The sequence below is a fragment of the Petaurus breviceps genome, unplaced genomic scaffold (genome assembly GCF_028583685.1).
Source record: "Petaurus breviceps papuanus isolate PSGF00001 unplaced genomic scaffold, PetGlider_PUasm1.0 527, whole genome shotgun sequence".
Taxonomy (NCBI): domain Eukaryota; kingdom Metazoa; phylum Chordata; class Mammalia; order Diprotodontia; family Petauridae; genus Petaurus; species Petaurus breviceps.
Window position 1 is genome coordinate 272,680 of NW_027186359.1, and position 14,676 is coordinate 287,355.

Below are 14,676 nucleotides of genomic sequence, written 5' to 3' on the forward strand. Positions count from 1 at the left end.
AGGCTGGCAGAGTCATATGTGCCCACTGACACAGACCTCTTCCTGGGGCTGGCACCCAGGATGGCAGAGTCATGTGCCCCCTGACACAGACCCCTTCCTGGGGCTGGCACCCAGGCTGGCAGTCATATGTGCCCACTGACACAGACCCCTTCCTGGGGCTGGCACCCAGGGTGGGACAGCCCAGCCCTACCTGCCCACTGAAGCCGATCCCATCCGGAGACTTGAGAAACTCGCTGTAGACTTGGTTGGCCCGGGTGATCACCATGGCGACTGCATCCTGATACTGGGGGGAGGAGATGGCCAGCAGGGGCAGGGCAGCCAGTGGGATGTGGTCCTCACTACTACTCAGCCAATTCTCATCGTAGCTGTAGGGGTTCAGGCTGGAGGGAAAACACCGTGGCAGGCAGTCAGGGATCCTGGCTCAGCAGGCTGGGCTGAGAGGGTCTGGGAGCAGTTAGGGTCTGGGGCTCCGCAAGGCTTTGAGGGGCAAGGAAAGGGGAGAGATTCTGTCCTGAGCCCCCTGCTCAGTTCTGGTGGGAGAGAGGAGATTCAGGTGTAAAAGGAGGGCATGACCCCTGCTTATGGGGAGAAAGCCTCAGATGCCAACATGGGGCAGAGAGCTCAGATGGGAGCCGGCGGAGAGCTGGAAGCAAGGGAAGAGGGGGCTTCCTGAAGCAGCAGCAGCCCAAAAGAGAGAGGAGATGGCAGCCCCCAGCAGTGGGCTGTTGGGGGAGCAAAAGTGTGGAGACGGAAAAGAGCCCAGCCTGCCAGCTGGGAGTGAAGGAGGGGAGGAGGGCCACAGGGAGCTCTGGCCAGTCAGGGCCCAGGCGTTACGGTATGGCTTTGGCCACAGTCTGCTTGTAGTCCATACTTTAGGCTTCCAGGCTGAAATGCTCAGAACCTGGCCTGGCCTAGCCTCAGCTCATGGCATTCTAGGAGGGGAAGCAGGCCTTGCCTGGCCCAAGAGCCGGGTGGCAGGGGCCCCCGGGGGAATAAGAGAGTGTTGAAGGAAAGATACATTTAGGAACTTGAGGAAATGTAGCCTGCACACACAAACACACACACGGATGGGCTGACACGAGTTGTGTATATGTAAGTACATGTCTGTACACAGAGACACCTCCAGAGGCACATGGGAGCTCCTCTTGCCCTGGATGGCAGGTTCAGCTGAGGCCAAGGAGACACCTCAGCCTGGGCAGCCTGGGGTGATGGGAGCGTTCTGGAGCCCAAACTCAATAAAGGGGGCTCAGCTCCTGGCTCTTCTCCCTGCTGTCTGGATGGCCCTGTGGAGCCTGGCGGCCAGGGTGAGGAGGCCCCCCAAAGGGCCAGGGGGCCCGCAGCCTCTGGCAGCTTCTCGCCACAAACCGGAGATGCTTCTGGAAGTTAACATATCAGCACATGTGGCCACAGTAGCATCACACCCCGCGGTCTGGGTTTTACTGGTGCACAGATGTTAGTTCCTGGGGGCCCTCTAACACACATACACACATATATACTCACATACACACACTCACACAATCACACACGCATACACGTACTCACACACTCTTACGGACATGAGGGCATTTAAGGCATAGACACACATATATATCCATGCCGACACGGACACATGTGTGCCTATACTAAGAACACACAGAGCACATGGAAACACACACATGCACACCCAGGGGCCAGCACATCCCCTGCCTCCCTGCCCCCTTACCCAAGCCCTCCTCTCCAGTCACTGCGGCTGGCTAGGAACTGGCCCGACCCCCAGATTCCCACGTTCTCACAAAGTCCCAGATCCCCTAAGCTCCCTGAGCCCTCTCACCCAACTCATCCTGTCCTGGGCACTTGGACCAACTGGGGACAGGCCAGGAAACAGAAATCCCTAGTCATCCAATCCATCTATAAGCATTTCTTATATGCAGGGTATGGTGCTGGGTGCTGGGGATGATCCCCTCCTGGCTCCTGCCCCCACAGTCTGGGGACTCAGAGCCTGGAGTGGATTCCCACTGGCAAAAATCCCATAGAGTAACAGAAGCTGCAGGTTGAGCACAGACCCCTAACCTGAGATGTCCCCAGGACCCTGAGGCCAGCAGGTTTCCTCCTGGCTCTTTCCTTGGATTCACCCACTACCAAGAGTGCTGTTGTCTCTCAACCATGTCTCCCCTTTTCCTTTTCAGTTTAAAGCTCTCCTTCCTCCCACCATGGGCTCCTGAGAAATCTCCTGACAGCCCCCAATATTAAACTTCTCCATTCAGCCCAGACAGCCCAGCTTCCAGGTGACCATGTCCATCCCAGTGGGCTAACCTCTCACCTGCTTCTGGAATGCTCCAATGTGGTCCCTGGCCCTCCCACATGGGGGTCATTGCAAATTGGATGAGCCTGCCTTTACTCAGATCATGGATAAAGAAGTGAAACTGCCCAGAGCCCAGCACAGATGCCTGGCGCTTGGCACCCTCAGTGTTGTTTGGCCATCTGGAAGAGTACCAATGACATCATGGGGTGATGCCGCAACTTGCACGTGACTCAGACCAAACCAAGATGGAAGTGCCTCAAGTCGTCAGCCTCGCTTTCCCCTCCAGCATCACTGGAAGGCAATGGGGAGACAAGAGTCAGCACAACAGGCAATGGCCCCGATGCAGTGGGGGTCTTGGCCTCTGCAGTAAGGTCTTTCCCAGGACTGTTTGTCAGAGGCGGCGCCCATCCAGTGACTAAGGGCATTCTTGGCCATGGCCCATGGATGTGATGGCAGACTGCAAGATGCTTGGCCCTTGTATCTCCCAGTCATCTGTTTAGGAGACCCAGAATTGGGGGAATTGGAAAACCTAGAGTCTGCAGGCACAAGGAAGCATGGACTTCTCTGGGGCCAGAGAGTTTGGTCCTGGGGCTAATGAGAAAACACCAACTCACAGCACTGCTGAGCTGGAAGGTCGGAAGCGGATGTCACTGACTCCTGACAAGTGACATTAGCCCCTCACAAGGTCAGCAACCCATGCCACTTGGCTCTGCCTCCTTTCTCCACCCATCACTCCTAGCCCTTTCCTTGGGGCCAGTTAGGATACTTTTAGTCTCTCCATGCCAAGACAGCTTTTAAATTCTTAAAGAAAATGACTATCATGCCTGTCCTCCTTCCAGTCTCTAAGCTAAAAGTTTTCATTTCCTTCAAAGGAAGAACTGCAAGAGTTTCTGCGCACTCATGCATGTGTGTGCATGTGTGTGTGCGTGTGTGTGTGTGAGAGAGAGACAGACAGACAGACAGACACAGACAGAAAGACAGAATGGAAAGGGAGAGCCCACACTCGCTCTATCTTCAAAGGAGCTGCGGCTCAAAGCCTGGCCTTTGGGCTGTGACACAGCAGAGACCACCAAGTCAGGGTGGTCACTCTTCCTCTTGTGGGGTGGAGGCAGCAGCCCCTCATCTAAGAACTCCTCTGAACCCAGAAGCTGTAAGCCCAGAGAAGCTCCATAACCTTGCACCAGGAGAGTCAGGGACCAGGTCACAGTAGAGCCCCGTCCCAGTGACCATCAGAGACCACCAAGTGGCCAGCAGGAGCCAGTGCCCACTTCCCAAAATGGCCATGCTGTCTCCCCGAAGGGATGCAAGCCTGCTGAAGGCAGGGACTGGGTCATCTTTGCCATTGTGTCCCCAGTGTTCTCCAGAGGAGGAATAAACTTAAACTTAGGCTGAGGCCCAGAGGCCAGAGCCAGAAGCTATGGCCTAGTGAATAGGACTTCTTTGTCTGAGTAAAGCCGAGCCAGAGACACTGCACAGCCCTGGCCCCATCCAACGGGCTATGTTAGAACAGCGCTAAGGGGAGGCGTACCTTGGGAAAGATCTATGGTGTCCAAAATGTGGCAACAAATTCTAGAACTTCCTCACATTTGAGTATGCCCAACCCACTAGCCTGCCGAGGTCTTGGAGAACTCTGCCTTCCCCTTCCGGTGGGTTGGCTCTCCCTCACCTTTGGTCCCCTGTGTCCTTCTCCAAGACAGATGGCACAGATCACTGGGGCACTCCACCTCCAAGCTGACCCAGCCCATCACTGACTGGCTTCTCTTGGAGTGCCCTGACTGTGCTCATGCCAAGCGTGCATCTTGCGAGCATGACTTCAGGAAGCCCACTCAGATCTCTGGTTGTGGGGATACAGCATTTCCGCTGGCTGACCCCAGACTGGTGGTACAGTGGCTCCCTGTGAGGGTGGGAGGAGGCCTGGAGTGAGCCTGATGGGTAAGAAGCCTCCTCCTCCTTCCTGCCTTCCCTCCATCTGTTGGAGCTGGTCCCCAAGAGTCCACTCAAGAAGAAAGCTCTTCAATCACTGCCCAAGCTTTTGGCTCTCCACGGAGGGGCTCCTGTCCTTGCTTGCCTCTTTCAGGGTTTAATGTACAATTAATCAATCATTAATTAGTTAACTATTAATTAAATATATGGAGGTCAGTGAGGCTAAGTGCCCAGATCTGTCCCTGGAGTTCTAAGAGAGGCCAGCAGCTGCAGGGCTGCTTGCCTGGCTTTCTGGGGCCCTGGTCACCCACTTTGGGGCTAAGGTTCTTCCTGACTCAGGTAAGGAAACAAGGGGTAAGAGCAGGTGGCAGGGGGAGTCCTGAGAAAGAGGGTTCCTGATGTCTGGGCAGGCAGAGCCAGCAGGAGATGCCTGGGGACATGGAGGGCTGGGGAGAATGGAAGGTGCTACCTCCAGCCCTTAGGCAGGCTTGAGCTCTGGGGCCTTTCACTCTTTGATTCAGAGAAGAGAGATTGAGGTGACAAGGCCCCCAGCCTTGGCCTTCTCTGACCTGTGCCCACCCCCAGGTGGTGAGCAATGGGAGGCAGCTGTCCACCCCCTAGCTCCCCGGCCCAGGTTCCAGGTCCTCCTTCTGACCAACTCTGAGTCCTTCTGGGCCTACCTCCTCACCCCATGTCTCTCCCCCTCTGTTTGATTGATGTGTGTGTCTGTGCATGTGTGTGTGTGCACATGTATGTGCAAAGGGGTGAGTGAAAGAGGGGGTCTCTAAGCCAGGTTTCTGGATGACCCCCCACCCAAAAGCTTATCTACCCCTCTTCCCTCTCCCATCCCCAGCAGGTCCCCCCAGCTAGGATGGCTGAGAAGCTTCCCAGAGCAGGGTTAGGCACACACACTTCTCCCAAGGCTGTTCAGGGCAGGGGTCAGGCTTTCTTTGCTTCACCTCGGCTACATTAATCCCTCAATTTCAGGTCCCTAGGAACCCAGGTTTGGGGGACCAACTTCAGTCACTGGTGACAGCAGAAATGGAAGAGGGAGGCAAAGTGCAATCTTGCATGGGTCTTGAAGGAAGACCCAGAACTGCCAGGGGGAAGAGGAGGAGGGAGGGCAGGAGGAAGGGCAGGGAGGAGGGGAGAAAAGAGGGAGGGCAGGAGGGAGGGAGGTCATAGTTTCCATTCAGACTGAATCATGCCCCACGAAGTCTTGTGCCCTGGTCTCCTGGCTCACAGTTCCAGACACTTAAGGAGAAGCCCCAACATCAGTATCCCAGGGGGCCCCAGGCTCCTCAAGGACTCAAGTGCACCAAAGCTGAGCCCAGTCCCTGGGGGACAGTTTCCATTGCAAGGGCCAGAAGCAGTGGGTTGGTCTCCACAGGGAAAGTCTGCAGCATTAGTCAGCCCAGACACTGGGCGGGGGGACGCTGCTCTGGTCCAGACCTGTGACCCCCCACTCCAGCTGCCCAGGAGGGTGCTCACTGTCACCTAAGAGGTTACCCCAGCTATAGTCACAGCTGCAGAAAGGCCTCAGGACTGCCTGGCTGGTAGCTAATTCCAAGCCTTGCAGGAAACTTCCTGGTCCAAGGGGCCGGCACGTTTTCCTGTGGTTCCAGCCTCTACCTTCCCTGGCACATCCAGAGTTTGGCACCTTCACATAGCATGGTCGGGACAGATAAAGTCTCTCTGAAGACAGTCTGGAAGTTGCTCTCCAGACTAACATGAGAGGGGGGTTAGTGCAGAGGGGGAGGCAATGGGTCCTACTGGGCAGCCTCTGGGCTATCTCCTGCCTCCTACTGATGACCGATGGGGTCCATAACATGTCCCATCTCAGCTGGGACACCCACACATCCACCTCTGGGGCAGCCTATGGCAGAGGCCCAGTGAGCCACCTCCAGGGCCTGGGTTGTCCTTGGACTGTTCAGGAGTAACATATGCCCCCCAGATTCCTTCCTTTCTGCTCTCTCCAGCATTGATGTTGCAGAGAATGCCACCCTCCCATTCCACCAGATACCCCCTACCTCACTGCCTCTCCTGTAAGAACGCTGGCCCATTGATGCCCGGCCAAGGGACCACTTCCCTCAAATCACAAGACACAGACACAAATATGCCCTTCAAGCCCATTTCACCAATAGACCAATGAGCACAAAAAGCATACAAAGGACCCGTCCTTATGTAAGAGGGGTGGCAGAGCTCCCAGGCCATGGTGTGAGCACCTGGCAGCTTCTCACAGACCAGACTCTTCCTGCTGGTGGGGTCAGACAAGTTCTGAGGAGAAGGGACAGCTACATGTTTGCACAAAAATGATATCAGACAGACAGCTGGCACTGAATGCCCACTCATTCCCATGCCAATGCCCATGCCCACTCTGGGGTACTGTGGCACCAGGCCTGCAGCATCCCAACACCATCCCAACTTACTTGGAAATAAGAGAGAACGCCTGGGAGCAGATGGCCGGGCAGGGGACAAACTGGGTGAGAACCCGGCCCAGAGCAGCGGGGAAGTGGGCGCGGGTCACCTTCTCCAACACCGAGCTGAAGGTGTGGATGTCAGCAGCCTTGCAGCCTGGGTCCCCGCTGCCTGTGTCCAGGATGTTACCTCCATGCAGCACCAGAAGGAGAACGTGTGTTCTACAAGCCCTCTGCTGAGGGCTTCCCTGGAGGACAGACCAAGTAAGTGAGGAAGACTGCCCTGCTCTGCTGCCTGCCCCTCTGCCAGCCCCGCCCTCCCTGCCCTACCCCTCTGGCCCTTGTGGGGAGACCTGCTGTGCCCACAACATGGGTAGAATGGGGAAAATGATGTTTCAGGAGGGAGAGGTCACCCCTAACTGGACAGTGGGGGTCAAGGAAAGCTGGAAGGTGAAACTGAGGCTGGACCTCAACAGGGGGAGATGTGAAGGGACGTGAACTAAGCATGGGGAAGTCAGGAGACAGCAACACAAGTCTGGGGAGTCTGCCTGGAGGGGAGGAGCCAGGCCATGAGGGGTTTACACACCAGAGGAGATCTGTTTTATCCTAGAAGGAATGGGGAGCCATGGAAAGTTTGGGAGGAAGGAGTGATTTGTAAAATTAGAGCTAGTGCAGTGAGGGACCTGGGATGCCAGCTGGTCCAAGGCCTGCCTTTTACAGGAGAGGAAACTGAGGTCAGAGGAGTAAATACCAGGGATGGATCTGAACCCAGGTCTATAGCGTTTCAATGACTCCTCAACCTCACCTGAACTTTAGGAAGATTATTTTGATGCCTGGGCCACAGATGAATTAGAGATGGCAGCGTGGACAGGGAGACCTGTTGGGACACCATACAGGAGTCTAGGTGAAAGGTAATGAGGTGAACTAGGCTGGCAGCCAGAGAGGGGACAGAATTAGAGGCCATCTTGGAAAGATTTTGGGACAGCAGTGGGGACATGGGAGCTCAGGGCTAGGAGGGAAAAAAGGTTAAACTCTCAGTGACTAAGGAAGGGGAGAGGGCAGAAGGGAGAGACAGCTAAGGCCAAGGGAGGAATTTCCTCCCCCCTGGAGTCCCTTTCCCCCAAGCCCTCAGCTGATCCCACTGCCTCTCTGTCTCTGCCCAGCACCCTCTTCCCTCTGCCTGTCTCTGCCTCTGTCCAGCCCCCTTTTCTCTCTGCCTGTCTGTCTCTGTCCAGCTTCCTCTTCTCTCTGCCTGTCTCTGCCTCTGTCTCACCCTACCCCCTCCTATCCCCAGTTCAGTTGCCATCTCTGCAGATGACTACCAGCTCCATCTCCCCAGAGTCCATCACCAGGCGCCTGCTGAACACCCCCTGTCATGGTCCTCTGGCACTTGAGACCAAATGTGAACAAATTGGATGTCATTGTCCTCTTGTTTCTGCTTAGGCTGGACCAGCCCTAATCACCAGATTACAGCAGTAAATATCTCCTTTTTGGTCTCCCTGCCTCCATTCAGTCACCAGAAGGATTGCCCTAGAGAGCAAGCCTAGGTATATGCAAGCCTGGCTCCAAAGTCTTCCACCCAGCGGAGTAAGTGTTTTTCCCATTTGGGTCAAAGTTTGTACATTGGTAAAACAGAAGTCATAGGCACGCCTCACCTCAGCCATGTGATAAGAAACTCTTTGTGAGAGACAAAGAGACAAAGAACTATCATGTCCCTTCCCTGCCCTCAAGCATGCTGTGGCTCCCTGCTGCTTCTAGAATCAACTCAAGATCCACAGTTTGGCATTTAAGGGTCTTCACAAAAGATAAAGAGCCCTTCTGCACCAGAGATCTGACAGGGTAGGCAATAGACCCCTCATCATGCAGCCTCCCCCCAAAACCCCTCTTTATAGTATGGCTGGAGCCAGAGAAAGTCACCTGAGGGCAGGATAGATCAGTGGGCCCCCTTCTGCTAAAACATTCTTGGGGGAAAGAGCTGGACCCTTGACCCCAAGAATTGGGACTTAGATGTCCTCCATCCACTCTCGAGTTCATATTTGGATTGGGAGGGGACCTGCAGAACCACCCACCTCAGCATCTTCATGGATCTCAATGCTGCCTTGGGCTGGAAATTTCTGTCTTCTCAAAGAAACTCTGTATAATTCTCCTGTGTGGGGGAGGAAGAACAAACGGGAGAAAAAAAGAGCAAGCATCACGGCTCAGACATTGCATTTCATAGTCTGTTTAGGGAAGGGTTATGCCCTCCAATCAACAGCAGAGGGTGCTCATGCCCAGCAAAGTCCAGGCTCTCTGTGGTTCTCAGAGAAAGCGCGGCCCATGGACCCCTGGAGGTCCACAAGGTCAAATCTATTTGCATAATAATTCTAGGATGTTATTTCTATAACTGACATAAACAAAAGCTTTTGGGGGTCTCCAATAAATGTTAAGAGTGTAAAGGGGTCAGGGGTGGCTAAGTGAAGTGAATAGAGCACCGGAGTCAGGAGGACCTGAGTTCAAATCTGACCTCAGACACTCGGTGTGACCTTGGGCAAGTCACTTAACCCCAACTGCCCTCCAAAAAGCAAAAAAAAAAAGTGTAAAGGTGTCTTGAGACCCCAAACTGTGAGCCTGCTGCACTGACTCTAGCTGAGGGGTAGCCCAGAGGCAGCCCCCCCAACCCCAACCCAGAGCCCTCCTAGAGGCAGACCACAGCATCCTCAGAGGCATTGGCCAGCACTGGTGGAGCCACCATTTTGAGAGGTGAGAGAACTGGGGTGGGGGGCTTCCTAAGGTGCCAGAACTGTCTCACTTGACACCTCCCTGATGTGCCGGCCATACTGTCTTGTGTGGACCTCTTTGTTCCCACCACTACTAAGATTTCACTCTACATTCATTGAGGACCTACTAAGGGCACAACTGCCCCTCCCTCATCCCACCCCAGGGTTACCCTGGGAGCCACACAGCACTGGTCTAGATTGGAATAGGGAGAAAAGGGAGCTAGAGAGGGAGCCATGCTGTCCAAAGGGAAGGAAAACCCATCCTTGCCGCTACCATTGCCACTGCAGGCCTCTCTGCCTGGAGTAGAGATCCCTGGCCACAGACTGGCATATGTTCATTTCCTGTACTTGGGGCATGCTTCCCCCATGCTTCATCACAGTGTAGAGTGATCTTGGAGACCCCAAAGTCCACAAGATTCCTCCCTGGAGACCTTGAACACCAGACTGGCTGTGGGTGAGCTGGGGCTGAGGACCTTGAATTCTGGGCCAGGTGAAGGAGGGGATGCCCCTCATGGAGGAAGGACCACCAGACAGACAGCCCCATTTGAGCAAGAATCAAGGGGTCTTAGGGGCGGCTAGGTGGCGCAGTGAGTAGAGCATTGGCCCTAGAGTCAGGAGGACCTGAGTTCGGTTCCAGCCTCAGACACTTAACACCCACACAAAAATACTAGCCATGTAACCTTGGGCAAGTTACTTAACCCCAACTGCCCTCCAAAAAAGCAAAAAAAAAAAAAAAAAAAGAATCAAGGGGTCTGGTCATGCAACTGAGCTCCAGCTGTCATGACCCCATGTCTCCACCGGGGACATCCTTCTTCCTGGGGGAGCAGAGTAGCAGACAAGCCCTCTGCCATGACATGGGCTGACATTTCTCTCACACTTAAGAGTGTGACAAAATGCTTTCACTGGAACAACCTTGAGAGGGAGGTAATGCAGAGTCATCATCCCAATTTACAAGTGAAGAAACTGAGGCAAACAGGGTGAAGTGACTTGCCCAGGGTCATACAGCTAGGAAGCGTCTGAGGCCAGATTTGAACTCAGGAAGAAGTCTTCCTGACCCAAGGCTGGGTGCTCTGTGCGCTGTGGCGGCCCCTGGCGGCCCCTAGCCCTGCATAAATGTCACTATTGCTATTATTATTCCTGGCCCCTGCACCTGCTTTCCCATGGCTATAAAGAGCCTTACAAGAATGGACTAAGTACATAGTCAGGGTGTCCCTGATGAAAAGGCCAGAGGAAGTCAGATGGGTGTTCTAGCCCTTTCTACAGAAGATTGTATCTTCCAAGTCACACCACTGACATCCTAAAGCCTGAGTCGGACATTCTAGGCCTTCTATAATCAGTGCCCCCCTGCCTCATTCAGACTGGTCACCCAGGCAGGACTTGGCTCCTCTGCCAGACCAGTCCCACCCCCCACCTGATGCACAGATCTGACTCAGGGCTCTGGCTTAGGACAGGCCTGCTCTCCCCCACCTTCCCACCTTGCTTTCTGAGCAGAAAGCCCTTTCTGCCTACAAGAAGAGGGATCAGACCCAGCTTCTAGCTGAGGAAGGCAGGGTGCCGGGGCATCCAGATCAGGGTTCCCTCAAGCCTCGGAGTGGACCTTGATCCTACCACTGCTCAATAGCGAGCTTGCCGTCTGCTCAAAAGGGTCAGCCCTGGATTGGCTCAGGCAAGGGGGTCCTTTGAGGCAACCAGAGGTTAAAACCAGAGGGGTGGAGACTGGTTGAAGGCCTCAGCCTTGACAGCCCTATCACAATGTCTTATTACAAATGGTCACAGCCGAGAAACGCCTGAAGTGGGGTTTGACTGGCAACCTCCTGACCAGAGTGTTTCACTGACTCCTGTCCGGCACCCAGCGTCTCCAAGCTGCCAGCGAGTCAGTAGAAGCCTCCCCCCTCAGGACGTCACCCCCGCACTCCCCCCGCCCGCATTGCCCCCTCCAGCTGCTGGAAGGGCTAGTTTTGTTCATTTTAATCACAGCCTTGGGAAAGCACAAATTGTGTCTACCATTCCCCTAATTATCAGAGCAACATGGGGGCCGTGGCCAGGCAGAAAGATAGTGGGGAGTGAACAGAGCAGGCTTCTGCCCAGGGCCAGGGGCCCCCACCTTGGGCTAAGGGGCTTCCCCTTGCTTGTTCTCTCTGCACGGAACCGGCCCCCTCCCTCCCCGCCAGCCACAGCCCTGTGTTTAATTGTCCTCCTCCCCCTCCCTCCAGACGCCTCAGCCAGGCTCTCTGTCATAGAATTCAGTGTCCCTTGGGCCTCTCAAACTCGACATGTCCCAACCAAGACTCAATCCACACCCCCCCCCCATTCTGTCAATCTCTGAATGTGCCGATTTTTTTTTTTTAAGCAATTGGGGTTAAGTAACTTGCTCAAGGATACGTGGCCAGTTATTTCTGGGTGGGGTGGTATCTGAGCCCGGATTTGATCCCCAGGTCATCCCGACTCTGGGGCTGGTGCTCTTACTCGCCGAGCCACCTGGCCACCCAGCGAATGTCCCTATTTTGATTAAAGGCACTGCCACCTTCAGATCGCCCAGGCTCACAAGCTGCTGCCCTGAGGCAGCGCTGGGTGGTTCAGTGGATAGATCACTGCTCCTGAAGTCAGGAAGACCAGAATTCAAGTCCAGCCTGAGATCTAGCATGGTGACCCTGACCATCCTGGCTGCCTTAGTTTTCTTATCTATAAAATGGGGATAATAACATCTTCCTCCCAGGTTTGTTGTGAAGTCCTTCACCCGGTGCCTGGCATATAGGAGGTGTTTAATAAATGCTTATTCCTTCACCCTCCTTGACTTTTCTCCTTGTCCCCAGACTTGGTCAGTTAGCAGACAGCTCACTCCCCTTCTCTTCCGACCCTCACATGGCCTTCCCATCTAGTTCAGGTGCAGCTCCTAGCTCCTGCATCCTCTCCCTCCCAAGGGAATCCTTCCCTGGTTCCCGTGGCTCCTGGGGAGCTTCTCAAATCACCTTATCTCTTTATAGGTGCCCTCCTTCCCACCCCCATCCCATGTAAGTGTCTCAAGGGCAGGGCCTGTCTGCCCTCATTGTTCCCAGCACTTCCCAGAACTTGGCAGATCATACAGTAGGTGCTTAATAAAGCTTGTTGGATTGGAAGGGATTATGAATGAAAAACCCTACTTAGTAAGGGCCTAGCATGTGACAGGCTGGGTATCCAAAGAGGAGAGATTGGGGGGGGGGGGGGGGGAAGGACTGGGCGGGGCGGGGGGGGGGGGGGGGGGGGGGGGGCGGCCCCCCCACGGGGGGGGGGGGGGGGGGCCCCGCGCCCCCCCCGGGGCCCCCGGGGGCCGCGGGGGGTGGGGCCCCCCGGGGGCGCCCGCTGAGCCCAGGGGGGGGGGGGGGGTTGGAACAGAGGCAAGGGGCCTCCCTAGGAGCCCGCGGCTCAGGTGGGGACTAAGGCGACAGAACAAGAGGGAAATGAAGAGACAGAGGCAGACCCCCTGAGGAGAGCAAAAGTGACAGAAGAGGGAGGGAGGGGGAGGGAGGAAAGGAGAAGGAGAGGGAGGAGAGGAAGGAAGAGAGGGAGTGGGGTGGAGAGAAGACAGAGAGACAGAGACAGACAGACAGAGAGAGAGAGACAGAGACAGACAGAGGGACAGAGACAGAGACAGAGAGAGAGACAGAGACAGAGAGACAGAGACAGAGACACAGAGACAGAGACAGAGAGACAGAGGGACAGAGAGAGAGACAGAGACAGAGGGACAGAGATAGAGACAGAGAGAGTGGGGGAGCAGAGAGAGAGGGGACCAAAGGGCCCAGGAGGGCTTGGTTCTTGACCCCCCTGCACCCCAGCTCCTGAGAAACCTGAGCTGAGTCTGGGGCAGGGCCAGGCCCTCCCTGGGATCCTGCAGCTTTTACACTGGAGCTGAGGAGAATAACCAGGAAACAACAGCAGTCAGAGGCAATCGACCAAGTCAAAGAGAAATCAAGGCAAAACTCACGCTGTTTTTCCTGAAGGACACTGGATGTGCAGAGACCAGACCCCGAATCTCCTATGGGAGGGCATAAAGGAGGACACATTAGGCATTTTGGCTCTAGCCTGCGGTTTTCTGTACCCAAAGAGAGCAGACCCTGAGTGTGTACCCCTCCCCTCCCCTGGTATCCCCTCCCTTCTCTTCCCCTCCCCTGATATCCCCTCCCCTGGTATCCCCTCCCTTCTCTTCCCTCCCCTGGTATCCCCTCCCTTCTCTTTCCTCCACTGATATCCCCTCCCTTCTCTTCCCTCCCCTGGTATCCCCTCCCTTCTTTTCCCCTCCCCTGGTATCCCTCCCTTCTCTTCCCCTCCCCTGATGTCTCCTCTCCACATCAGGGCAGGCCTGATTTTCAAAAAACAAACTGAATGACAAGATGGGAACCTAAAACCCAGCTGTCATCTCCATAGAACATCACTGGGCCTGTCCCATGGGGCAGCCGCTGAGACTGCTGGGAACCCTGCCTCTCCTTCCCTGGGTCAGCTCTCCCACCCATCTCTGCATCCCCAGATAACTGGGAAGCAGTCCATCTATTGAACTCAATTCATTGACCACTTAAAAGTGCCTACTGTGTGCCAGGTTCTGTGCTAGCCCATGGATATACAGAGGCAAAAACAGAAGCATTCCTGCCCTCAGGGAGCTTCCAGGCCCTTGGGGAGGATGTCCCCATGCCCCCAGATAATAGTCACAAAGTCCTTACGGGATCAGGAAGGGCCTGGTGGAGGACGTAGAGCTTGACCTGTGCTGGGGCAGACACAGGGGGTCAGCCAGCATGAGCATGGGCACAGAGATGGGGAATGCAGAGAGTCAAGGAAAGAAGGAAGTGAATTAAGGCAGGAAATGTTCATGGGACCTGGATTGTAAAGGAGCTTCAGTACAAGGCTAAGGGCGTGACCTGGTCAGAGCTGCATTTTAGAAACATGAATGTGGCCACTGTGAGGATAGACTGGAGTAGGGAGAGCTCCCAGCAGGCTGCAGCAGCCAGAGAGAGGGCCAGGGCCCAAGCCTGAGAGGAAAGAGGCCAGAGGCCAGATGTCCCAGCCCCTGGGCAGATGTGGCTGATGAGGGGGAGGAGGAACCAAGAAAGCCTGGGTGAGGGGGCAGTGCATCGGAAAAAGGCTGATGTCTTGGGCACAAACAGGGATGCCTTTGGGGTAACAATGAGTTCAGCTTGAGATGGCTCTGGAACATCCCATGAAATGTCCAGTGCACATTTGGTAGTCTGAAGCTTGGGAGAGTTTGGTGCTGTAACTTCGGGTGTGGGAATCATCTACAGAGAGAATATAATTAAACCTATGGGAACTGATG

General features: G+C 55.1%; 1 protein-coding gene across 1 annotated transcript in view; it reads right to left on the bottom strand.

Moving 5' to 3' along the window:
- Positions 1–13,389, bottom strand: part of LOC138172380 (membrane-associated phosphatidylinositol transfer protein 3-like) — a gene marked incomplete at its 5' end in the record, with an annotated part of 46,375 nt that extends 32,986 nt beyond the window's left edge. Inside the window, 5 exons of the mRNA XM_069102135.1 lie at positions 191–380; positions 6,634–6,869; positions 7,427–7,498; positions 8,691–8,767; positions 13,339–13,389. Coding sequence (XP_068958236.1) covers positions 191–380; positions 6,634–6,869; positions 7,427–7,498; positions 8,691–8,767; positions 13,339–13,389 — 626 coding nt within the window. The remainder of the gene's footprint in view (positions 1–190; positions 381–6,633; positions 6,870–7,426; positions 7,499–8,690; positions 8,768–13,338) is intronic.
- Between the last annotated feature and the right edge of the window lie 1,287 nt (positions 13,390–14,676).